Here is a 26166-nt window from a genome sequence, read left to right as displayed (position 1 = left end):
AAGATTCAGAAAACCCAACTTGCTTAGGGTCACAGAGCTACAATAACAAATATTGCCTAAAATTTATGTGATAGGACTTAAGATGTATTTTGGTATGCCCAGCAGAGATTCAAGTTCCAGCTCTCCTGCTCAACCTTGGGCAAGTTACCCATCCTCTTTAGGTAACTGTTTACTCATCTGATTAAAAAAAAAGTAATATATTCTCATAGAACCATAGTAAGGGTACCACGAAATAGCGTATCACAACATTTAGCTAAGTGTGCTCAATACAGGTTAGCTGCCAGGCATGGTTAGGGTTTTTACCTCCATCTGATCACAAAGCCTATGTTTTCCACTATTTCACAATACCACCAGGCAGTCTGCTCTATCCCATTCCCATTTGCACACAAAAGCAGGCTGCTAAGAACAACAGTGGGTGCCCCCAGACTAAGTGGAATGTACTTACATAATAAGTATTTTTGCTGACACACACACAAAATAAAATCTTCATAAATTTTATGCATTTTTGATTAACGACAACAACAACAAAAAAACACTTGAATGATCTAAGCCAGCATAAGCATACTCTCACAGGGGTAAGGCACACATTAGTAAGAGGGGAATAAGGAACCAAACTCCCTCAGGCATCAGCTGTGTCTGGCATCATGCTAGGGGGCTTTGCGAATGCTTCTTGGTATTTTACTACTGCATTATTTCCTCAGCATGACCGCACACTGTAAACACACAACCAAAAAATCTGTGACGATCTCATGAAGCATGGTTCAGGGTGCAGACCCAGGATATAACGATGATGCCTTTAAAGGATGAACATTTAGCTCAGAGTCAAGTGCGAAACAAGAAAGTTTCACTTCTGTTTACTAGTCAAGCAACCAAGTGAAGGAATAAGCATTTTTAATTTAAATTGTGTTATATAAAATGCTAACTTCTTGTCAGGACACACTACAGACTATGCATTAGATAAAATTTTCTGACAAACTTCCTATAACACTTTTATTAATTTACACTGAGAATATAGCACCTTTCATCCAAAGAACTAAAGGTGCTTTACAAACATTAGCAGTTAAAAAACAAGTACATTTAAAAATCTGGATTCTTGCTATTAAATCTCTTCAACTCCAGGTACACAATTTTCTGGAGGCTCATGTAAAGTAATTCTACTACTCACAATGAAAGAGGCTCAGAAAGTTTAGATTTGCTTTCACAATACAGGCATTTTCCAAAACCTGGTGCTGGGCTTACAAAGCAAAAACACACAAATCTTAATGCGACAATAATATTTCAAACCTTATTTCAAAAGCAAAACCCAGAATTTAAGACGTCAAAATCTTCCAACAGTTCTAGACATCCAGACGGAGTAGGAGCTGGTGCAGGTCGCGTGTTAGGTGCTCTTGATCCAGGCTTTTTAGGATCACACCCAAAGAAACACATTTCAAATGGTGAGATATTTCAGGAAAAAGCACTAATCTATAAAAAGCTAGCCAAGACTATATTAGGCAAGTAAGGAAAGGGAGTGATTGGCAATTAAAGTAGACAGTTCTCACTAGAGCCTAGGATACTTTATTAAAAACCAAGTATATCATAGGCAAATAAAAATAGTTATTACCCCCATTAACACAACATAAGGGATTTTACATTCAGCCTGGATACAGGGAGTAACAGATCCTTCTGCCTACAAACCTATGACTTGCAAGTATCTTCCACCACCTGATTACTCTATATAGTACATAGCCCTTATTCAGCAGAGGAACCCAAATATTCCTTTTAGGCTTACAAAGTCCAATACATTCACTCTCTCTTCCCTTTACATGTCTAATAGTAAAAACTATTTTTTTCCATGCAAAAAGCCATTATTCAGTTGGAGAGAAAAAAAATCAGGCAGAACAAAGATGGCAGTTAAGGAATGGACAGAACATTATTGGCACTTGCCCAACTAGTGACAAACAAATGCGGTACACCATGACTTAAAAATAAAAGTCACATTACGGGGATAACTAAAACAACGACACCAATCTAAGCTAGGGAGTGTCAGATGGGAAGGGAGGGCTCAGGGTTACTGGTTTTATTGGTACAACTTAAAAGCAGAGGTGAGCAAGCACTTCAATACAATTGATGGTAACAGAAAAAAATACCGCAGAGAGCTGTTCAAACACCACACCAAGTTGTCTGCATCATTAAGTTCCAGTGTTTAACAATTAGCAAAATACATAGCTACACATCCCTGTAAGATTAATACCTTTCCCCCTGAATTACACTGGGGTCAGGGCAATGACACGAAGCTACTGACCCAACAGTTCAAGTGTGTGCAGCAAAGGTCTCAGCCACTTCTTTCACACAGCTATACAATTAAAAATTACACAAGTAGCTGGGTGATCGGGGGAAAAATTGCAAGTGTTGTGCTCATTTAATAAAAGAAAACCCTGATGAAAAATTATGTTCCAAGAAGCATAGACTATAAAGACTTTTATTGCATTTTTTAGATAACCTGGAAGTTCTTATCCTGAAGGGGAAAAGTTGGTTTTCAAAACTACCTGAACAGATGCTAAAGTGCTTTATTAGTTGGCTGGCTTCACAAAGATTTCCTGGAATGACAAAAATTAATTCTAGTAATAAAATGATACCAACTATTTCACAAAATGGTAAATTCCAACATCATTTATGACCACAGTCATAAGAGACACTGGAACACTTGTCCTTATTAGTGGACATTGCATATCAAGAACTGATCATCACAACCCTTTGGATATTCAAATTACTTACACAAAGCCGAAACATAATTCACAGACCTTTACAAAAAAGGACAATTTGTTTCCTTCTACATTTTTTAAAACCTGCTTCAGATTACAGTTCACAAGTACAAGAGAAGAGTCCTGACTTTTCAACCTTTCCAGTTGCAGTTAAAAAATGAACACTTTCTAAAAGTTAAGGTCAAGTGTTACAGCAAGAGAATGATTCCTATTGAAAAGTACATAGATTTTACTTAATGATACTCATGATAGATTGTAAACTGGATTGATCACATTCTACTCAACTGGTATCAAATGAACACATCAGTATTACAAGTATTAAATGTTTTTCTATTACTATAGAGGATATAAACCAAAACATTAATATGGCAGTTATGTTTTTAGGCACAGTTTAGTGATTTTTTTTTCTTAAATAAATAGTACTGAATTTCAGTTGAAGTTTTAAACTCAATAACCAAAGGGCCAAGAACTCTTAAAAAAAAAAGAATAACTTTAAGCTAACAATGTAAGCTGTTTAAAATTTCTAACACTTTAACCTATCTGGATTTTAAGATTACTTTATTAAAAAATACAAGGAATCTGAAAAAAGATCAATACAATTATCTTAATGTACAAAGTCATAAACTGTAGCAGTTTTTAACTGAAATTTAAAAACACAACAAGGAGGGCAGCCCTTTAGACCAATTTATTTTTATCCATTTAAAATATCATCCAACAAAGGACAATGAAGTTTACAGCTGGGACAAGTATACATAACTCTAGGCATTGCAGTCCATCGTGCCCACTGAATAACAACTTTGCTGCTGAAATTTCTTAAAACTTACCAAACTAAAACAAAAGGCTGAATGATACAAAAGGAGGAGTATTTCAGTGTAGTCTTTTCTGTCAATTGGCTTTTTATAAAAAGGAAACACATCTTGTTTCCCCCAGACCAGTAAATAAGCAAGAGCTACATGCAGCAGTATGAGTATTAAGACATTTCTCAAGTCTTCTCAGATGAGTCCAAGGTGGGGATGGGATGGGGGAGAAAACTGATAGGAAAACATTGCTATAAACACCATAACAAACAATAAATTTAGATAATTTAAAATTAAAAAAAAGGCAAGAGGCAGCATTTCAGCAGCAAAGTGCTCAATAAAAAGTATATTATAGAGGGTAATACACAAAAGTTGGGATAAGAAGAGGGCAGAAAAATGTGACCGGTCAGCAGGATGGGCTAAGGCCTCAAAGGAAATACGGCGTCGTTGTTCTGGGAGGAATAACACGTTCTGAATCTGGAACTGCCCGGAATAACTTTGGTTCTCTTGTATTTACATCTTTGAAGACCATGATTGAAGCAATATTTCCACAACGATAGCAGTAATTAGGAGCGGACCATACTGTTACCAGCTTTTCATCAAACATAAACTTATAGCCTTCGTGCACTAGTTGGTGTGCTCTGCAGATGAGTTTTAAGTTGTTGATATGAACAAACTGCAATTTAGAAAGGTGTTGTTAAGTATCCAACATATTGCTTTTTAAAAAACCAACCTAAATAAACAATTACATAAAGTATAAATCCTGTTACTAAATACAGTTCTTATGATTATAAAATCCATTCTACAGTTACCCCAATAATTTTATTAAGTTATAAGCTATAGTTTGTGTAACTTATGTTTGTACAACTTATACAAACACAAGTTATACAAACTTCAATAAGTTTGGCCCAAGTCTATTAAGTTTTAGAAGTCGCACAGCCACATAATTAGAAGTTTCTGGAAGAAAAGCATTCTACAAGTACTATCAGATATGAAACAAAGTTTTTATGGTTTAATAGTAAATATATTGCTACCATATCTCTAATTTACTGAGGGCTTAGTATGGTTCCTACAGAACTTCTGCCAGAGATTTATTACCCTTCTTCTGCAATTTAAGGGAACAGAAATTCAGACAAGGTAAGTAACAAGTTATTCTGAACCCAGCTCTCTCTGATTCCATGTTGATTACTTCCCAATATAGTCACCTGTGTGGGTATGCGTGCGTGGAAATAGTTGAACCTCAAAAAGTTGCTTATTCACAATATATACATATATGAAGTCATTATGTTGTACACCTCAAATTAATATGACATGTTAATCATAGCACAATTAAAAATGTAAATATTAAAATATATTTTTTAAAGATTATTTTAATTGATTTTATTTTTAGAGAGAGAGGAAGGGAGGGAGAAAGAAAGGGAAAGAAACATCGATGTGTGGTTGCCTCTTATGCACCCCCTACTGGGGACATGGTCCACAACCCAGGCATGTGCCCTGACTAGGAATCGAACCAGCAAGCCTTTGGTTTGCAGGCCAGTGCTCAATCCACTGAGCCACACCAGCCAGGACTAAAATATATTTTTTTAAAGTTGCCTATCTTACACTTGCTTTATCTCATGAGGAAATACCTACATGAGAAATTTGATAACCATAACCACCACAGTTAAAGTAAACTAGGCTAGAAGTTTGTTTACTGCCACCGTAATTCTTTAGTCACTAGCAACCAACAAATTACTTTTCTGAAAATGTTGGCTTTACCTCATTTGTGACCTTTGCGCCAAAAAGCCAACCTGCTCCTCGGGGACTGATAGCCCAAGTATCCACATCTTCAGGATCTGACCAAACCAGATCACAAAATGCTCCTTTATGAGGAATTTCTTGATTCCGTTCAATGGTTCGAATTTGATCCAGTGTTTTGATATCAGGAGATAAACCACCATGAACACACAAAATTTGCTCATCTATTAACTAACAAAAAAGATAGAGTTGAACATACAATAATAAACTCAGTCACATCTAAATTCATGAATGAATACTAATAACATCAATATAACTAAAATAGCAATTAGATAAAAGTATACAAAGTGCTACTGGTAAGAAAATACTTGAGGTTTTAAAAAGATTTATATAAACTTACAGCTGCCACTGTGAGCATGTCAAAAACTTTGGTACAGTATCTCCAGGCATTAGCATTTCCATATTTGGTTTGGCACTCATCTATAAAAGAAACAGGAGAGATCTCAGTAAATGCAGTTCTGAGTCTGCCGATAAAAATAAAGAATACATTAAATACTCGGACAAAAGAAATTCAGCCTAAATTAGTAAGAGAGTTCAGTTTATCTTTACACTGACAAAAATATAAATGGAATATTCAAAATAAAAATCTAAAACTAAAGGGTTGTAAAATTATCAAATCTTTCAATATATGCCCTAATTATGGGTGAGAAAATTCATATTAATAATCTCAATGATTCTTCTTCAAAGAACTTCTTAACCTTCTTCATTAAAACCTGCAACCATACAGAAGTGTTTATAAAAGCAGCTATTTTGCTTTAATGGCTGAATTGTTTCTAATCTCTGAGGTCCTGAGATTCTCTGGAGCAAGGGCATAGATTTTATATATGTAACATTTATATATATATATATGTAAAAACATATTCATGGATCTTTGGGATATCATATATATGAACTTATGTGTGTGTGTATACACACACACACATACACACACGAGGTCTGTCCAGAAAGTATCCAGCCATTTAATATGAAAAATAGAGGCATTTATTGAATATACAAGAAACATTGTACACAGGACAATGACACCTCAGTCCCCTTCAAAGTAGGCACCTGGAGATCTCACACAGTTCTCCCAGTCGCCATCAGCCACCCCATCATATTTTCTTGAATCTCATAGATGGTCTGAAATGTCTTCCCTTTCAAAGGTGATTTTAGTTTTGGGAAAAGTCAGAAGTTGCAGGGCGCCAGATCTGGACTGTAGGGTGGCAGAGTCACCGGGCTGATTTCATGTTTTGCCAAAAACTCTGCACCACACATGATGCCTGAGCAGGCACGTTGTTGTGATGAAGCTGCCAATCACCAGTTGCCCATAGCTGCGGCCTTTTGAATCATCCAATAGTTTCCTTGGAAGAATGTTCAAGCTTAATGCAAACTTTGATGCAGATTCATTGCTCTACTTGCTTAGTCATTTTGAATGCCACAGCCAAATGCTACACATGCTCCCTCACGGGCGACTACAGCTCCCACTGACTAGTACAGTGAAGTTGTCATTGTTCATGCATGTGCATTCCAGTCCACTCTCCTTGAACACTGTTGCACAACCTGTTCTTGTCACGTTAACAGTGGCTGGACTTTTTGCGGAAAGACCTCATATGTGTAAAAGGATATTCATTCAGCTATGCATACAACAGCAACTTAAACAGGTGTGATCTCATTTTACTGTGGTGTGTAGGTGCACACATATATGTATAGAACAAACACACACAAACATGTACATATATCTAGAACAGATTCTCAAACTTGAGTGTGCAGAACATTCACCTTCAATAGATTCAAGGATCCAATGCCGAAAGATCTGCAGGGAGATCCTAGTAATCTATGTTTTTAACAAGCACCCCAGATGATTCCAATGAGGTAAACTGAAGACTACACTTTGAGGCACTGATCTATTGGGCTGGCCAAAAAGTTCATTTGGGTTTTTCCAGACAATGGCTCTAGTCGTCCTTAGTTCATTTGAAAGTTGCCTTTTACTTCATTTGAAAGATTTTTGTTAGATTGTGATAGCTGTCATATCAAGCGTGCATTAAAAAACATCAAGACAGGTGAATATTTGTACAACTATTTTAATATTGAAGATGGAAGATACACAATTATTTCAACATATTATGCTTTATTATTTCAAGAAAGGTAAAAACATAACTGAAACACAATAAAAAGATTTGTGCAGTATATGGAGGTGGTGCTGAGACTGACCAAACATGTCAGAAGTGGTTTGCAAACTTTCTTGGTACTACTGACATTATGGCCAAATAATGCTTTGCTGTGGGGCTGTCTTATGCACTGGAAGATGTTCAGCAGCACCCCTGGCCTCTACCCACTAGAAACCAATAGCAGGAGATAGCTGACATACTCAAAATATCAAAATCAATAAAGTTATTTGTGAAACTGAAAATGTGTCTTTTATATTATGGAAAAAATGTAATGGACTTTTTGGCCAACCCAATAAAAAGATACAGACCACAAAGTTAAGAATAGTTCTCTCTCCAGGAAAGATTTTCCACTGACTGAGAGAGGAAGTTAAAGAAAGTGAGAGAGAGGAAGAAAGGAAGTTAAAGAAGTGAGAAGGCAGAAAAAAATGTATTTTCTAATTTTACTATAAAGCACATGTATGACTTGTGTGGTTTTTTCCCCCCAAAGAGAAAAGTAAAACAATATTCAGAATCACAAAAATAGAAGGTCTTACCATAAAATCCATACACCTGTGTTATCTGTCTACTCTCATGATTTCCTCGCAAAAGTGTAATACGATCAGGCCATTTAGCCTTTAGTGCAAGAAGGTAAGTGAAGGTCTCCAAACTATAGTAACCTCTGTCTACAAAATCACCCTGTAAAGTAAAAGTTTACAGTTATAAACAATTTAATAGCAACAATATTTAAAAAAATTATACCAAACTTCACAAACTCAGAGACAACCCAAAATAAAAAAAATGGGGAGTTATACACTGAATTATTTGAAAACTGAGTTTTCACAAAAATTCAAATGGAAATAAATGGGCTATTTTTACTAAGTGTTAGTGCTAGTCTACGATTTAAGAGGCCTACAGGTACCTCCAGTACAATTCTCTCAATGATTTTCCCTGCAAAACCACCATTTTTCCAATTTTCTATTACCTACATTAACAGATATTTTTTAAAAAATCATCCAAATTTAAAAATAAATTTCAAAAATAATTTAAACTGTATCAGAAGAGCTGCCAACTTGAAGAAAACAGCGTTATTTTATAGAAGCAAATACCACAATTATAAGTGTTCCAGGTTCAGCTCAGTATTTAACAATGGCATATGATGACATGCCCATTAATGTTTCACTTAGGCCAATATTAGACCAATACGAAAACAGATAAAAAAATAATAGGAAAGTGACACAGAAACTTTCATAGGACAGAAACATGACAGAGTGATTCAGAAAAAGTAAAAGAGTAACATTACATTCTGGAAGAAAAGTTAAGTAGATGTGATTTTTAATACCAAGTGTGTATATTCATCAATCCACGGATTAATAACAGATAAAAATGAATGCTCAAAAAAGTCTGGTAAAATAAGAGTGAAGATTTATGCCTTCAAGTAGCACTTCTGGGATATTTTTCATCCCAACCATTATTGAGGGCTACAACCCAGTCCTATGTATATAGCAATTTACTAAAGCATTTATTCTCAACTAGAGGACAAGGAAAAATGTAGAAAAATATAGAATCACCTTTTCAAATATTTAAAGTCATCATATGGCAAAAATTACTTTGTAATTTACATGTAATGGGATAGATCTTTTTATTTTTAAATAAGTACTTGATATCACTGGTGTTTACATACCATAAATATGTAGTTTGTGTCAGGAACCTGACCTCCAGTTCTGAAGAGTTCACAAAGGTCATAAAACTATAAAAGAAAGGCAGTAATGTTGATCAGAGATTTCTAGGAAGGAGTAAAATAATAAAACTGGGAACAAAATGTGTGTAGTTAATTAAGAGGACTTCAAATATTTACATTAATTTAAAATAAGTATAAGCAAAACTGCCAAGGATGCAGCTCCCAATCCCTCCAAAAGAGAGACATTACAACAAAGCGCCACTGAAGCCATTAAAACCACTCCTAGATCACCAATGCTGCAGGCCTCCCTCTCAAATGTCTTTCATACATCTCCTCACCCATCACCTGAGATTTTGAAATCATTTAACTTACCAGTTACCTAGCTTGTCAATAAAGCAACCTAACCATCCCTTTACATATTCAGCATCCATTTCAATGAAGTAAAAGGAAACATGTAGGTAAACATTTCTTTCAGCCCTGGCTGGTGTGGCTCAGGGGATTAAATGCCTGCCTGTGAAATGCCGCTGGTTTGATTCCCAGTGAGAGCACAAGCCTGGGTTTCGGGCCAGGTCCCAGTAGATGGGGTGTGAGAGGCAACCACACACTGATGTTTCTCTCCTTTTCTTTCTCCCTCCCCTCCCCTCTGTATAGAAATAAATAAATAAAATCTTTTAAAAATTTTCTTTCAAAGAATAAACTTACCTGACACATTAGGCCATGAAGAACAGATCGATCTACCCTCCCACACTCTACTGTTGGAAATATGTACCCTCAGAGTCCACAGATACAGTGTCTTCTCAGCAACAGGTAAAAACAGAATTGTACATTTCACCATATTCTATTTGACTGAAAATTAGTAAATGACTAATAGTACATTTGGTAACTTCAATCAGCTAGATTACCCTAATCTAATTCTTAAAGAAAACTTCAATTTTTCTGAAAAAAAAAATTGGATTAAAGGAATTGACTGTAATAAACTATACCAATTACAACCAATAATTTCCTACACACTTATCTTTTACACTTGAAAATAAAATAATTATTTAAATTTCTAATACTCAAAAGAGTATAACAATCTTGGTAACAGTGAATAAAACTGAAATTTAACAGTTAATTACTCAAATAAAGCATTCCCCTTTATAATACTTTCGTAAGTCTAAAGGGTTATTACTTGCTTAAGTAAAACTTTAGAAAATTTAAAATATAATTCTCCAATCTTCTTAAAATTAAGACACAAGTAACACAAATGTTCAATCTCAGTCAAGTGGAAGACTTTTTTCCCCCAAATATTTGCTGTTCATTTCTACTATGTAGAGTCCCTCCCTCCCTTTAAAGGAATATGATATGTTTAGGCATATCCACTCTACATATTTGACAGACACACACACAGTATAAGCAGTAAAAAGGAAATGTCTATATATCTATATATACATTGCCTGTCTGAAAAAAGTCCAGCCGTTTTTAATATAATAAGAACAGCTCATGCGACAATGTTCAAGGAGAGTGGACTAGAACTTGCATGTGTGAACAATGATGACTTCACTGTACTAGTCAGTAGGGGTGGTAGATGCCACTGAGTGAGCATGTGTACTGTGTGGCCATCACATTCAAAATGACTTAGCAAGTGGAGAAATGAATCTACATTAAAGTTTGCGTTAAGCTTGAACATTCCTCCACAGAAACTATTCCGGTGATTCAGAAGGCCGCAGCTATGGAAACTGGTGATTGGCAGCTGTCACAACATGCCCACTCACTCATCACGCACGTCTGGTGCAGTTTACTAGCAAAACATTAAATCACCCAGGTGACTCAGGCCTGTTACAGCCCAGATTTGGTGGCCTGTGACTTCTGACTTTTCCCAAAACTAAATTCATCTTTGAAAGGGAAGAGATTTCTGAGCATCTATGAGATTCAAGAAAATACGATAGGGTGGCTGATGGCAATTGGGAGAACTGTGTGAGGTCCCAAGGCGCCTACTTTGAAGGAGACTGAGGTGTCATCATCCTATGTGCAATGGTCCTTGTATCTTCTTCAATAAATGTCTCTACTTTTCATATTACATGGCTCATACCCTCTAGACAGACTTCATATACATACTCTCAGTGTATAGATATATGTACATGTGTGTACAATTCTGACCTACTAATTCCTCTTCTCTTGACTATATCCTAAAGGCAAAAAATAAATCTGTGTAAATATACAAAAAATGTGTTACAACAGCTTTCAGAATACCAACAAAAAAAGCTTCATGATTAACATTAGGAACTGTTTTAATAAAGTATCTACCAACTCAAGGACTGGGACTGCATGTGGTCATGAATAATGATTATAATGAGAACTATGTAGCAAAATGGAAAAATAATTAGGAAAAAGAACAGAACACAAAACTATACGTACAATGTAACTACACAACTTTACTATATAAAACCTGAATATGCACACACACAGTCAGGAAAGGAACATAAAAAGCTTTACAAAACAGTTGCTTTCATAAAAGTGTGGTGGAAGAGTTAGTGAACTTAAACTTTTCTACTGATATTTATAAAAATATGTTCTTGAAAAAAAGCTTTATAAGTTTCCATGTACTCTATGTATGGTTTTTTGTTTGTTTGTTTGTTTGTTTGTTTGTTTTTTTTAGAGAGAGGGGAAGGGAAGGAGAAAGTGCAGGAGAGAAACATCAATGTGTGATTGCCTCTCATGTGTCCCCTACTGGGGATCTGGCCTGCAACCCAAGCATGTGCCCTGACTGGGAATCGAACCAGCAACCCTTTGCTTCACAGGCCTATGCTCAATCCGCTGAGCTACACCAGCCAGGCCCCTATGTATGTTTAATAGACAAAAATTCTGCTTCTGGGATGCATAGTTCCTACTCTATATTGAAAGTTTTTTCCCAAAATTATTTAATAAACATTTACTGAGAACATGTACAGATAATTAACATTGCCCTACATTACTAAAAGTCCATCTTATCATTTCACAAATAATTTCTACCATCTATTATGTGTTTTTCATACCATAATCAGTAAATATTCTCATTTTAAAACAAAACGAATCCTGAGAAGTAGATTTTATTCCATCATTGAAGGCAAGGAAACAGTAGTTTGGCTAGCTCAGTAGTTTTTAAAATATTATTTAGTTTCAGAACCCATTAATAGTCTTAAAAATTAGAGGTTGCTAGAAAGCTTTTATTTATGTAGATTGTATCATTCAGTATTTACTATATTACAAATTAAAACAGGTCACTTAAAAATTCATGTTAAAAACCAATACTTCATTAAATAGTAACATACATATATTTTAATGAAAAAATAAACTGTTTCCCAAAACAAAACAAACTGAATGAGCAGAGTGGCACTGTTGTACATTTTTGCAAATCTCTTTTATGTCTTGCTAAATACAATACAGCTGGACTCTCATTCCCTGCTTCTGCAGTCTGTTGGGTTAGAGTGATTTAAGTATATGAAGAAAATCCATCTGTGTTAACAAATATGTTATAAAAGGAAGGATTATTTTAATCGCCTTTAGAGATAATGGTGCATATTCTTTTTTTAAATATATCAAAACTTGCAAAGTGGTCTTATCATACTCAGATTGATTGGTGCAACACTGAGTGGATAACATGGAAATAACATTTCATTACACATCATCAAAAGCCTTATTGATTAATAGATTATTATAATCACTTGTCTCATCAGAAAAGTCTTTAAATATTAGGTGTTAACTTCATGGTGGTGGACTCAAATCTAAAATTCCGATTTTTCATTTGAAAACTCAAATTTTGGCAATGGCCGCAAATACTATCAATTGTGTTCCCTAAAGTAACTGGCTCAGTACTTCCTTCACTTTTACAAAAATGGCTGCCAAATATCCATAGTTAGTCATCCCTCCTCTCAAGTAAAAATAGTGTTCCCTAAAAAGAGAGGCTACCCAGCTCGCAGTACAAAGAACTGCACAAGCACTTTTCCTTGAGCAAGCCTTCTTTCTTTGGTATGCAGCAGATGTGCTTTATGCAGACTTCCTAGTTCATCACGTTCAAAAGACCTAATCAACAAAACAAACAAGTGAGCAAAATAGAACCAAGACTTGGAAATAAAGAACAAACTGGTAGTGACTGAGGAGAGGGGGGAGGGGGAAAGTCAAGGAAAGAAACAGGTACAAAGGACCCAGAGACAAAGACAATGAGGAGGGGGTGCTGAATATGGGAGGTGGGAGGTAAGGGGTGGGTAGGGCAGGTAAGCGTAAAGGGGGAAAAAATGGGGATGGGGACAACTGTAATTGAACAACAATAAAAAAAAATTTTAAGAAGTATCTACTCAGGGCTGCAAGTTACAATTAATATCACCACTTCATGGAGAATGATCTAATATGATAGTGGTATTCTATTTCATTGTGCATGCATGCTGGTACAGAAGACAATGACAACCAGCATGGTCTGGTGCTACTCTCTTGATTTGTTCTGAGGTACCAGCAGTTTTACTTACCCTCAATTGATTCTATGACACCGTAGGGGCCCTCAAGAATACACAAGCCATACTTAAAGAACTTATGAGCTAGTTTAAGTGGCTTCTGAAACAGCTATTATGTAGCCAGGTCAGGATTTAAAGGAAACTCTGTCTGATACTGAAGTCTACCATTTCCTCACTAAATTACACTGCTTCACTGCCTCTCAGCACTACAGTTGGCCATTTTTATCTGCAGATTCTGGATTCTGTATGGCAGACTCAACCCCATTCAACCAACAGCAAATCGAACACATCTGGGAGCAGAGGGGAGGGAAGTTATGTTTCTGCTGACATATGCCATATAGTTAGGCCTACAATGACTGTGTCTGTATTGAACATGTACAGACTTATTTTTTCTTGTCATTATTCTTTAATCAACTATTTGCATAGCATTTACATTTTATTAAGTATTATAAGTAATCTAGCTTTAAAGCATATGGGGGGATATGCATAGGTTATATGCAAATAACCAGGCCATTTTATATAAGGGACTGGAGCACCCCAGGATTTGAGTGGCAGGTCCTGGAGCAAATCTCCTCAGGATACCGAAGGACAGCCATAGATGTCTGCTAGCATGTTTAGTTATACTCATAACCCAATCCCACAATTCCAGAACTGCCCAAGGGAAAGACAACCATACAAGGCCCAAAGGACACATCTTACATTTAGTTTAGGGTTAGAAGCTCCACAAGTCTCATGCTTTTGATCAGCAATTGTTTCAAAGGATCAGTTACAAGAGAAACAATGTTCACAGTCTGGTGGTAGTCTTAAATTAACATAGGCTACTGGGCACCCCAATGAGTTTCAAATCTCTGCTGTCCCTTTAGGGCTCTCAAAGTTTAATCTTTAATCTTTCAGTCTCAGTTTGCTTCTCTATAAAATGATCCAATCTTATAGGACTTCTGAAAAAAATTTTAAATGAAACATGGGAAAAAAGACTTTGTTAACCTCAAAGCATAAAATAAATGTTAGCAAGAATTGTACATTGGGCTGAAGGTGCACATATGATATAGAAGTACAATTTTTTTAATTTAATTTTTGTAATTAGAAGTTGTCTCTAACTTCCTGATCTTTGAACAGGACTGTAACTCATACACTGAAAAGTTCTTAATAATCCCTCAATTTTAATATAAGTAGAGGCAAACACTGCTTAGTTTATTCTAGCTTTTAGAAATGTGTTAAAGAAGTTTATGTCAGCAAAATACAAATGTTTATTATCTTTTGGAGAGAAGTTACATAGAAATTTTAAGAAATCCACTCCTAAAATCTACTAACAGATTACAGATGACATAATGGGGACTCTGTTTAGAAGCTGAGAATATGCAGCTGTCAGAGTTCTTATAATTTCAACCATTCAGAGAACAGATTGAAAAGCCAAAAAGAGCCCTTTAAGTAGTAAAATAGGGCTTCACTCATTGAGCAGCCCTCAACCACAACCAATTTACTCACATTTCTGCTCTTTTAGGCAGTCATATGTAAGTCAGAGAAGCTGTATGTAAGACAGTAATTATTGTTAATACTCTTAAATATTATATTGTTCACAATGCATGTATGTCTTGTAGCCTCAACTCCACTGTATGCATACAACCAAGAGTGATCAGTTCACTTTTCACTGCCATAAAAAAAAAAAACACACAAAACTTCATAAACACACTGGGCTAAACATTGACAGTGAGAGCCTAAAGATGAGGTGTGCCCATCCTGCCTTGAAACTCTTAAAAACAAAAGTCATCAGATGAAAACAATAAATGAACTAAATCCCTCTCATCCCATCCTAGAAGTGACTTGTTATGAAATCATGCACCAACAGTTTTCTTTCTGAACCTTTGCTATTCTCAATCCCACTAAAGAAATGAGAAATTTTCAACAAAATATGACAGGAGAGAATAGAATGAATAGAAAATTAGTGCCTAAAACCAAAGCATCTCCTATTAGTCATAATAACTATGAGCAGTCCACATTTGTGTTTATTATCTTTCCCTGTCCCCAGAACAACAGGGCTGCTTTCTATTTACTTTGCAAGTATAATTTCAACAAGCTCCATGAATAATTTGACCACTGCTTTTATTTGCTGTAACAGTAACCAGGAATCGTGTCATACAGACTGAGGTAACCTAGCCAACCACCCCCAACTGATGTTTTTTGTTTGACCGTTCTTTGCAGTACAAGTAGACATGTGTGCACATGAACTATGGACAGAACAAAGCTAAAAATCTGCTCATAAAATTTTACCTGTCCATGTATGTCTCCACACACTGTTACTGGTGTTGATACTGGCTGAACATTTGACTCTTCCAAGAGGAGGTCACAGACATAGTCACATAGCCGCTGTAAGAAGAAAAGACAAAATGCAATCTTTTACTACAATATTAAAATTAAAGATCATATGACAAAAAAATAAGAACTAATACTTACATTGTTTGATAGGAAAGGAAACTGCCCTTTGATGATTATGGGATTATGTTTACAGTAATTAGCTTCCGAAATTTATGACCTACTATTTGCATTTTTTAAAACCCTAAGTCACTTTCATGTATCTTAAGGTTAGCTCCAAAGAATGAATATGCCATGTTTGGCACATATTTTTCTAATAGTTTTCTATCACCACCTTCTTTTCCCTCATTTTGCCAGAATAAAGAGCATTGCCTTTTTTAAGTTAGCTTCATAAAGTAGCAGTTAATACCTTAAAAATGTTTTTTTTCTGCTACTGTACAATTTTTAAAATAAAACTACACAGTTATATATTTTTTAATCCTCACTCAAGGACATGCTTTCATTGATGACAAACATTGATGTGAGACAGAAACATCAATTGGTTGCCTCCCCACCGGGGATCAAACCCATAACCTAGGTCTGTGCCCTGACCAGGGATGGATTACAATAAACCAACTGAGCCACCCTGCGAGGGCAATACAGGGATGTTTTCAAGTACCATCTCAGGACCTTACCTACCTTTCTTAGATATAATGCCTTATTCAAATAATACTTGAAATATTTTTTCAGATACACTCACCAAACCTTTTCAAAGAGAGTTCCACCAAGGTATTTTTAGAAGTGCTTTGCTGCAATTTGTTCAGAAGTGGGCAGAGTTTTCTGTTTGTTAATATGAGACCTGCATGTTGTCAGACACTTGTCCTATTCACACTTCCTTTCAGATTTCACATCTTTTAAGAAGAGTCCTAACTTCCATCACTGAAGATCAGAGCACATACTATGAATACAATTTAAATCTTTCCTCCAACACATCCCGACAAAAGCCACTGAAGAAGCTCATCTCCCACTCTTCTTTCCACAGTGCATTTCTGGGAGAGAAAAGTTCTCTATTTCCTACAATGCCGATCTTTCTATTAATAATGGCCCATTCCCAGGACAGTGCTGGTTACTTATATATTTGAGGGCTGCACTTATTACACCCCTTTAAAAGATGTTATTAAAATGTTACCCAAACAAACCCACTATAAACTCCACCTTGAATTAAACTCAGATTGTCCTCTAAAGAGTTCTGTTGTTACCCTGTATTGTACTTGCCCTCCTTTCCCAATTGCTTCTTCCCAAACTGCACTTTAATGTCATGCTATCGACCTGTGCTAAGGGACATTGTAGGAGATGGTCCTCTCTATACTTGTCACTGTGTAGGCTACAAAGAAGGTACACAGAATACTGTGATTGAACAGTCGCCCTCAAGGAGGACCCAGGAGAGAAATGTCGCTTTGCTTTTAAAGAGAGAGGAAGGGGGAGCAAGGGAAGGAGAGAGAGAAAGAGAAACGTCAATTTGTTGTTCCATTTATTTATGAATTCACTGGTTGATTCTTGTATGTGCCCTGACCGAAGACAGAACTTGCAACCTTGGCGTATCAGGACAATGCTCTAACCAACTGCACTACCCAGCCACAGTGACTCTGTGATTTTTTTAATTGATCAGTTCTCTTCTTTCAGTAGCCTCCCAGAAAGCCTGGGGCCTAATTTCAAAGAAGTAACCTGATCATCAGAGCTTTTATTTTATATACAAGAGTATATTCTCACTTTCACTGATGGTTCCATCTTGGCTTCCTACCTTTATCTTCCTGAATATAATTATATTTACTCTGAATATAATTTACCTTGCTATACTGAATGCATCTTTGTAAACCACTCTATATCCTTTTGGAACCAAGTGAGTTATCATTTAATTCACATTTTGAAAGTAATCAAAGCACAAATTCCTGAGGAACCCTCCGTGGTTTCCATATTTGAATGTTCCAGAATGTGAACGCTCATATAATTGGCTCTCTAGCCCACAATGCCTCCTGAACTGCAAGATTGCTCCATACCCCCAGTACTGACCTGAAAGTAACAGTACACTATAAAAAACATCACTGTGAAATCCTGCCAATCTCAAAGACCAGCGAGTGTCTGGAAAACACATGTAAACTACTCAGGCACCATCTTTAACCTGAGGCCAGTCACACTAACTTGAATAAAGTAACAGCTGCCTCCTGTAACTGCCACTTCTGCAGTCCCAACTAAGGATTTAGAATTTAGTCTCTAAGCCAAAATCATTGTTTCTCATATCTCCAGTTCAGCAGTAGCTTATAATTCCCTATCAAGCAAACATAAAAATAAGAAGTCCATGAAATCTCAGCACAAACTCTGCATATGTCAGCTAGCTTTATGTACAGTGGCCTCAGGCCAGCCTTGCCACAGGAGGAGAAGCTCCCCCCTCCCCCTCCGGTTTTGTTCTGTTGCTTGGTTTGTAGGAAATGTGGTTACTCTTACTTGACCAAAAAGGCAAGATTCTTAATCTTATCCCAAATTTAAGGCAAATTATACCTATCTCTTTCCATGGTGCCCAATTAATCCCTAATCCTTGAATAATTAGGGTTCATGGCCCCCATTCTTAGGAGAAGATCCTATTTCCCTTGCCTACCTTTTCCTTAAGAAACTTGTTCATGGTTCCATTCTATTATCTGCTCCTGTCTTCCTATTCCCTGTTATCCCTCAAATACACTGGGTTTTAAATTCTCAACCTCAGCACTACTACTGATTAATTCTTTGTTGTGAGGACTTCTGTCTAGTGCATTATAGGATGTTTAGCAACATTTCTGCCTTCTACACCCACTAGATACCCAAAGCAACCTCCACCCCCAGCTGTGACAAACAAAAATATCTCCAGACATTGCCAAATATCCTCCAGTGCAAAATCACCCCCAGCTAAGAACCACTGGTCTAGACCTTCCTCCTGAGTTTGATACTACTAGAACAGTGCCTGGAGCACATATGGCAATCAATAAATATTTGTTAACTACCCAATGTGTGTATGCAAGTCTTCTGAACATTTCTACCTCTCAAATTTAGTATCATCCAAACCAAACTCCCTTGCATTCCTTAATCTAGTTATAGCATTTACTAAATAATCCATGCCAGAAACTAAGAGATTACACTAAATTTTTCCCTCTCCTCCATCACCTAGACCTACTGTCAACAGGTTCTATTATACTTTCTTTATTTTCTTTTAAACATCAGAGTCACTTGTTACTTCAAGTTCTCATGTCACCTACTCTATTGCTTCTATGAAATTCCTGTCCCATTCCAATCCATGGTCCACGATGTTGTCATAATAGTTCTAAAACCCAGTGTCCCTTTCTTAAGAATCTCTCAAGGGCACTCTTCTGTTTATGGCAGTGTCCCCAAACTCCATTCAGATACCACTGTCACTCCTACCACATACAACAGTGTATTCCTGTAATAGAGTTATTTGAATCTACTTTTGTTTTTTAGTTAGCCGTATTTTAAACAATATCAAAAAAGTCACAGTATGGTGTTTCTCCTTAAAATATAAAAGCATTTCAAAGTGTTTATCCTCATACAACCTAAAAGATAAAAAGTTTATCAGCCTTATCTTCCATGATTTGTCCTCTGCCCATCTTCCCAGCACCACTTCCAGGCACACCAACCACCTCAAATTCCTTGAATCAACCATGTTCTTTCTTTCGGATTAAACTATACCATGGTGCATAGTATTTGCATGTTCTTTCCTTCTTGTTTTCTTTACCTGAGTAAACTCTACTCATCCTCTTATTGGTACCTCCTCTGTAAAACCACCTCTGTCCTCAGAGTTAGACACTGCTTCTGATTCCCAATATACTGGACAGCCCTCTATTTTGGCACACCATGCAATGATCATTTGTTTACTTCTCTATCTTCCTTACTTCTCTATCTCCCTTACTTCTTTATCTCTCTTATATTGAGAGCCCCTCAAAAGCAGAGAGAAGTATGAGATTCCACCTCTAGCACCCACAGGGAATAGTACTTGACACAGGAAACATTTAAAGAAAAGTTTGTTGTAAAGCAGTATACAGTTTGATGCAACAAACCTTAACTGGTTGTAATATACAAGGCAGAAATCTAAGACCGTGGAGAATACAATAAACAAGATACGACCCTGGCCTTCAAGAAGCTTATAGTCTAACAGTAGAGACAGACACACTTGCTATATCATATGAGACAGAATACATACTCTAAGTAGTATGTACAGACAATGAGATATCAGCTCACACCTGCCAGAATGGCCATTATTAATAAATCAACAAACAGCAAGGGCTGGCGAGGATGTGGAGGGAAGGGAACCCTACTGCACTGCTGGTGGGAATGCAGATTGGTGCAGCCACTGTGAAAACAGTATGGAATTTCCTCCAAAAAATTCCATATGGAACTGCCTTATGACCCAGCAATTCTACTGCTGGGAATATGCTCTAAGAATTCTGAAACACCAATTCAAAAGAACTTCTGTGTCCCTATTTTCATAGCAGCACTATCTACAATAGCTAAGTGTTTGAAACAGCCCAAGTGCGCATAAGGAGATGAGTGGGTTAAAAAATGCTGGTACATTTACACAATGGAATACTATGCAGCAGAAAGAAAGAAGTCCTACCTTTTCAACAGCATGGATGGAACTGAACTATTATGCTAAATGAAATAAGCCAGTTGTCAAAAGACAAAAACCATATGACCTCACTTATAACTAGAATCTAATGCACAAAATAAACTAATTAGAAAAAGAACCAGAGACACTGAAATATGGAACAGGGAACAGGAGGGGAGGCAGGAGGGGGGAATGGTGGAAGGAAAGGGAAGGGTCTAGTCAAAGAACATGTATGAATGACTCATGGACATGGACAACAGAGAGAGGACTGACTGTGGGAAAGAGGGGTGGGTTGGGTGGAGGAGGGCTAAAGGGGAAAAGAAATTAAGACAACTGTAATAGAATAATAATAATAATAAAGATAATAACAATAAAATAAATAAAAAGTATAAAGCAAAAAAAATTGTATGTATGGAATAAAAATGCTATAGAGCAAAGGTTAGTATAGAAAAAATGGAAATTTTTAGTAATAAATTAATTCAGGCATGTGCTCTGCTGAGTCACTGTGGCAAAAATCACTTAAACTTCACCAATTCATCTACTCTGCCTATCACAAGGAGTATGTAAATAACAGAATGGACATGAAGGTGCTTTTCTATCAGTAACTATGGAAATTTTAATCATTGCTATTAATTCTGACTATGGAATCCAAGTGCCCTGCATGGAGAAACTGGCATTTAAGCTAAAGCTCAAAAGAGGCATGGACTGTACCACGTAGAGGAAGCATCAGTGGTAGTTAAGGACAGGAACCCTGGAGCTAGACTTGCCTAGGTTTGAATCCTAGCTCCTCCACTTCCTTACTAGCTGTATGACTTTGGAAAGTTACTTAAAATCTGTCTGTGTTTCAGCTACCCATTTATAAAGCAGAGCAAATATTAGTAACCAACTCACTGAATAGTAAATAATTTAATATTTGTACTATGTACGTATTAAGTAGGTGACAGAAATAGACTGAAAAGAAGCAGGGCATGTGGTCAGAAGACAGCAGTCCAATGTGCTTAGAATGGGATGTAAAAAAAAAAGTGATGAAGTGAAAAACACACCTAGAAAAGCAAGCTATTTGCCATCCAAAAAAGGCTACTAACTGTATCAAAAAGAGCTCTACAAGGAGGCTTTCCAACCTAATTCATGGATTAGCTGGACATCCTCAGGCAGATCATAAACTCTACAAAGCTCGGTTTTCCCCTCGGTAAAGTGAGAAGGGTACAGAACTGGACGAAAGCTTATTCACTCTCTACTCTGCGATTCTAGCGAATGGGTTGAGGAGTTGTTAGAGGCATGCACTGTCCCATCCAATACCCACAGTGACATATAGCTACTGAGCACCTTAAACACGATGGGTCTGAATCAGGATATGTCATAAATGTAAAATATACACCTTATTTCATAGACTTAGTACAAAAAAGAGAAAATAGTACATTAGTAACTTTATGTTAATTACATGATGAAATAATGTTAAAATTACTAAAATTAATTTCGCCTGTTTCTTTTTTACTTTTTTAAAAACGTATTTTCTGGCTTACATTTCTGAGCATTTTACTTCTACTAGACAGCACCATTACAGTCTATTTTCAGAATATACAGGAAAATGTGATTCAGTGGCCAAACCAACAAAAAAAATGCAAGGTCCAGTGAGAGAGTCTTGAAAATACAGAAAACACTCTTTTGGCCCTATACAAAGCCATGGTGTGTGCTTAAGTCCTCTACTATGTTCATTTTTCCTTGCATTAGCTGAAGAAAGATACCGTGCAAACCAAACAACTCTGGTAAATAGAATGATCAGTAAGACAAGCAATAAGGTGACAAATATGTATTGACATATATAAGCATGGAAGGGTAAAAACTAAAATATATGACAATCTATAAAATCAGATAGAGGCTGAATAAGATGGTATAAAAGGCTATTCAAATGTTGGAAAAAGTTTTCTGAAGCTTTATGGAGGCATCTCCGACAATGGTACAACTTTACAAAGTAGGTAGTCTTAAATGAAAAACTCTGGGATGGCTCAGACTAAGCATAAAAGTGAGTTCTAGAAAGATTACATTGACTATTAATCGATAAAAGCAGTTACTAAGGAATTACACAATTCTCTATATTGCATCTCTGAGATAGATACTAGTATTCTCCCACCTCCTACTATGGTAACAGTCTTCAGTTTCTCAATAAAAAAGTGAACACCAACTACACCAACTCAATGTGCAACTGCTTTGTTTCAACGTCACCTTTAAAAACTATTCAAAAGCTCCAACAAACTCCAAGTTATAGAACCCATCACCTGCCTAAGTACTGGAATGGTCAAAAAGTCCATTACATTTTTTTCCATTAAAAAAATTTTCATTTTCACCAATAACTTTATTGATTTGGATATTGTGAGTATGTCAGCTATCTCCTGCTACTGGCTTCTAGTGGGTGAAAGCCAGAGGTGCTGCTAAACATCTTCCAATACATAAGACAGCCCCACAACTAAGAATCATTTGGCCAAAATGTCAATAGTACCAAGAAAGTTCACAAATGACATCTGACACGTTCAATCAGTCACAGCACGTTCTCCATACAACTGCACAAATCTTTTTTTGCACTTCAGTTGCATTTTTACCTTTCTTGAAAGAATAAAGCAAAATACAATAAAAATGTTGTATATCTTTTTCCATCTCCAATATTAAAATGGATGCACAAAAATTCACCAATTTTGATAAGTATTTTTAATGCATGCTGAAATGACAGCTGTCACAATACAATCTAACAAAATTGTTTCAAATGAAGTTAAAGGCAACTAAGCACTATTAGAGCCATTATACTAAAAAAAAACTAAATGAACTTTTTGGCCAACCCAATACTGAAATTTAAGTTTTCAGTACACCTGCCTTTTATCATTTATTCTTCCACTTAGCCAGATATGGGATCTGTATCTTCCATGATCAGCTCTAAAATCTTTTTTGTGGCTGAGAATTGCATGAACTCTTTTTTAAGAAAGGTTATGCTTTGGTCCATTCACTTTTATATTTCATCCTTATTCCTTCAAAACAGTTATGTACGTTTGACCGCTTCCAATTTAGGTATAGAGAAATCACAATTCATTCTAGAACATCCTATGCATTTATTATTTTATTTAGTACCTCCAACTTCTAGTCAGTTTAAAACACAGTGAATTTCCGTCTTTTCTACCAGTTCAAATCTTTTCCATAATGATCATGAGGTGGCCCTAATGATTTCTTTTCTTCCTCTGACAAAATCTTTTATTTTGGCTTTAAAGCCTCTGAAAAGATTTAAAGCCTCTGAAAAGGTGCTCCTGGAATACTTTCCTGGCCTGCCTAATTTTAGTTTGCACTTCATGCCAAGAAGCAGAAATAAAATTAAATTTCTTTGAATAAGCCAGAGATGAGCAAATTAAGTCACAGGCAAATTAATGTGATAAAAACAGTTCCATGACAAAAAAAAATCCATTTAAAGAAATAATTCATAATTTTCCCCAGTAGATGCCCAGAAGTTTTTTTTTTTTTAAGTTTGTTAAGAAACACACACTCTGGCTGACGTGGCTAAGTGGGCTAGGTCACCAGTTAGGTTCCTGGTCAGGGCACGTGCCTGGGTGCTGGCCAGTCCCCAGTTGAGGGCCTTTGAGAGGCAACTGAACAATGTTTCTCTCCCTCTCTTTCCCCTCCCTCCTCTCTAAAAATAAATAAATAAAATCTTTTAAAAAAAAAAGAAAAAGAAACAGATACATGCTTAATATGTCCAATTGTGTTGCAAGGGGAAATGCAATGGTTTAATAGTTATATTTCCTCGGAGTGGGAAGTAAATCTAATGTTTAATGTTTAACAAACTAAAAGGTCTAAAGAAAATCCAAGTGACTATGATCCAAATCATTTCAATCTTCAATTTCAAGTTAATATCAAAATACATTTTAATAAGCAATATTTTATTAATTATAAAACACAAAACTTAAAATAGCTTCATATATGCCAAGGAACAGAAAATTTCACCATGACTCACTGATATGCAAAAACCCACTTCACCCATGGGGTTAATAATGCTACCAAAAGATGCCTGGTTAGTTTTCCATGAACTGGATACCAATGTTGGTGGTATCTTTGTTTCCTTAAAAAAAAAAAGCACCTAACAGAAAGGAGCCACAGAAGACTCAGATGAGCATGAAAGCTACATTTCTACTAATATTGGCTTTGTCCCCGTTTGAATTAAATCATCCCATGAAGAAGGGGGAAATGCACAAGAATGATTCCCCTATCATTTAGCACCTATAATTCCCCTATAAGTAAAAACGAGTTACATTCACAACAGCTCCTTTGGCTTTCAACATTTTGCATACTTGTTGACCGTCGTTAAATACCAACTTCCTGTATCAAAAGAAAGAGCAAAAGAAAAAAAAAAACAGTAACATCTTCCTTAAGAGAAAAAAAGTCACGGACAAAGATAAACTGCTTTAAGTCCACAGCTTAAAGAATTAAAAAAAAAAAAGCTATTGAGTTTACTCACCTCTCAGAAAATCAAAGTTAACGGAACAAATAAAAACACACAGCAGCACTTATCGCGAAACTCTGCGAGACACCTAAGCGCTGGTTTAACAGACGCAGTAAAAGAGACTTGTCAAACACTGACATTCCTCCCTTTTCGCCGCGCACACAGGGACTGTGACTTGGATTCGGCCGCAACAGAAAACCACCCACCTCCGTTAGGAAACGCAGGAAAGGCGATCCTGAGTTCAGAAGGGGTCATGGGGGAACAACGCAAAGGACAGTAAAGTACTGGTCTTTATAGAGGGACTACTACATCGTCCACTTAAACGAGCTCCAAGGCGCCCTCGAAAACGGGACGCCGAGGCGAACGAGCAGAAGGAAGCCCGCACCCCTGAAGAGCAACTGGGCAGAGAGGCTGGAAGAGAAACGCCTCGGCATCCCTTCCTCCTACCTCTCGCCCAAGCTGCTGCCCAGTACTCGGAAATCTAAACACCCTGGGGCAGCGGTCGGGGGCCGGGGCATCTGTCAGACGCCGGCCACCCAGCGCTCCTGTCACCACGTCTGGAGGGATGACCCCACGCCGAGGGCACTGCCCGCTGGGGCCCGTTCGGACTCCGGGAGGCCGGGGACGGGGTGAGGGGAGAAGGGTCTTCCATGCACAGCTGTTAGGGCTCGGAGCCCCTAGGCCGCCGAAGGCCAGGAGGGGCAACCCTGGGGCAGAGGCCGCGACATCCCCCCGGCTCCCCGCTACGGACCCCGGACGGCATTCGGCGGACTCCCGCTCCCCCGGCTCTCCTGGCTCTCCGCGCGACGCCAAAACGGGCCGGGTCGCCCGGCACCGCGTCAGGCCGTCCACAAGGACCGGACGGGATGCTGGCGGGGGTCCGGCGTAGAGAAGGGCGGGCCGGCGGGCGCCCCGCTGCCGGAAGGGGCGAGCCCCGCCAGCGGCGCTCCCGCCCCGACCGAGCTCACCTTCAAGTCGTTCTCCGGAAGGTACTTGCACAGCCGCGCTATCTCCACATACTTGTCCAAGTCTAGGGGCGCCATTTTAGAAATAACAAGCCCCGACGGCGGCGGCGACGGCGGCAGCGGCTGAAGTAGCGGCGGCAGCGGCAGAGGCCGAAGCCGGAACTCTTCCTACGTCACGT

At 37.4% G+C, this 26166-nt stretch overlaps 1 protein-coding gene across 2 annotated transcripts; it reads right to left on the bottom strand.

The window, feature by feature from the left end:
- Window positions 1-1541: 1541 nt before the first annotated feature.
- On the bottom strand, window positions 1542-26164 carry PPP6C (protein phosphatase 6 catalytic subunit). Of its 2 annotated transcripts, none has more exons than XM_037161720.2 (7): window positions 25991-26164; window positions 15877-15972; window positions 9146-9211; window positions 8019-8160; window positions 5679-5758; window positions 5300-5509; window positions 1542-4217 (listed from the first exon to the last, which is right to left on the bottom strand). In XM_037161720.2, exons 1-7 carry the CDS (start codon window positions 26063-26065, stop codon window positions 3969-3971), a joined length of 918 nt encoding a protein of 305 aa, XP_037017615.1. In that variant the 5' UTR covers window positions 26066-26164; the 3' UTR covers window positions 1542-3968. The 2 variants fall into 2 exon arrangements, with proteins under 2 accessions (XP_037017615.1, XP_037017702.1); XM_037161807.2 differs by lacking the exon at window positions 25991-26164 and adding an exon at window positions 25774-25963.
- Between the last annotated feature and the right edge of the window lie 2 nt (window positions 26165-26166).

This window comes from Artibeus jamaicensis, unplaced genomic scaffold, assembly GCF_021234435.1.
Source record: "Artibeus jamaicensis isolate MK-2021 breed Jamaican fruit bat unplaced genomic scaffold, CSHL_Jam_final contig_471, whole genome shotgun sequence".
NCBI classification, from domain to species: domain Eukaryota; kingdom Metazoa; phylum Chordata; class Mammalia; order Chiroptera; family Phyllostomidae; genus Artibeus; species Artibeus jamaicensis.
This window is presented reverse-complemented; position numbering and strand designations above follow the sequence as displayed.

Excerpts from the sequence above, each read along its gene's own strand:
- PPP6C (XM_037161720.2), bottom strand. The coding sequence starts at position 26,065 with ATGGCGCCCCTAGACTTGGACAAGTATGTGGAGATAGCGCGGCTGTGC. Across the intron at positions 9,212-15,876 it reads GTGGAGACATACATGGACAG|TTTTATGACCTTTGTGAACT; the intron begins GTAAAATTTTAT and ends TTTCTTTTATAG. Across the intron at positions 5,759-8,018 it reads ACAGGTGTATGGATTTTATG|ATGAGTGCCAAACCAAATAT; the intron begins GTAAGACCTTCT and ends TTTCTTTTATAG.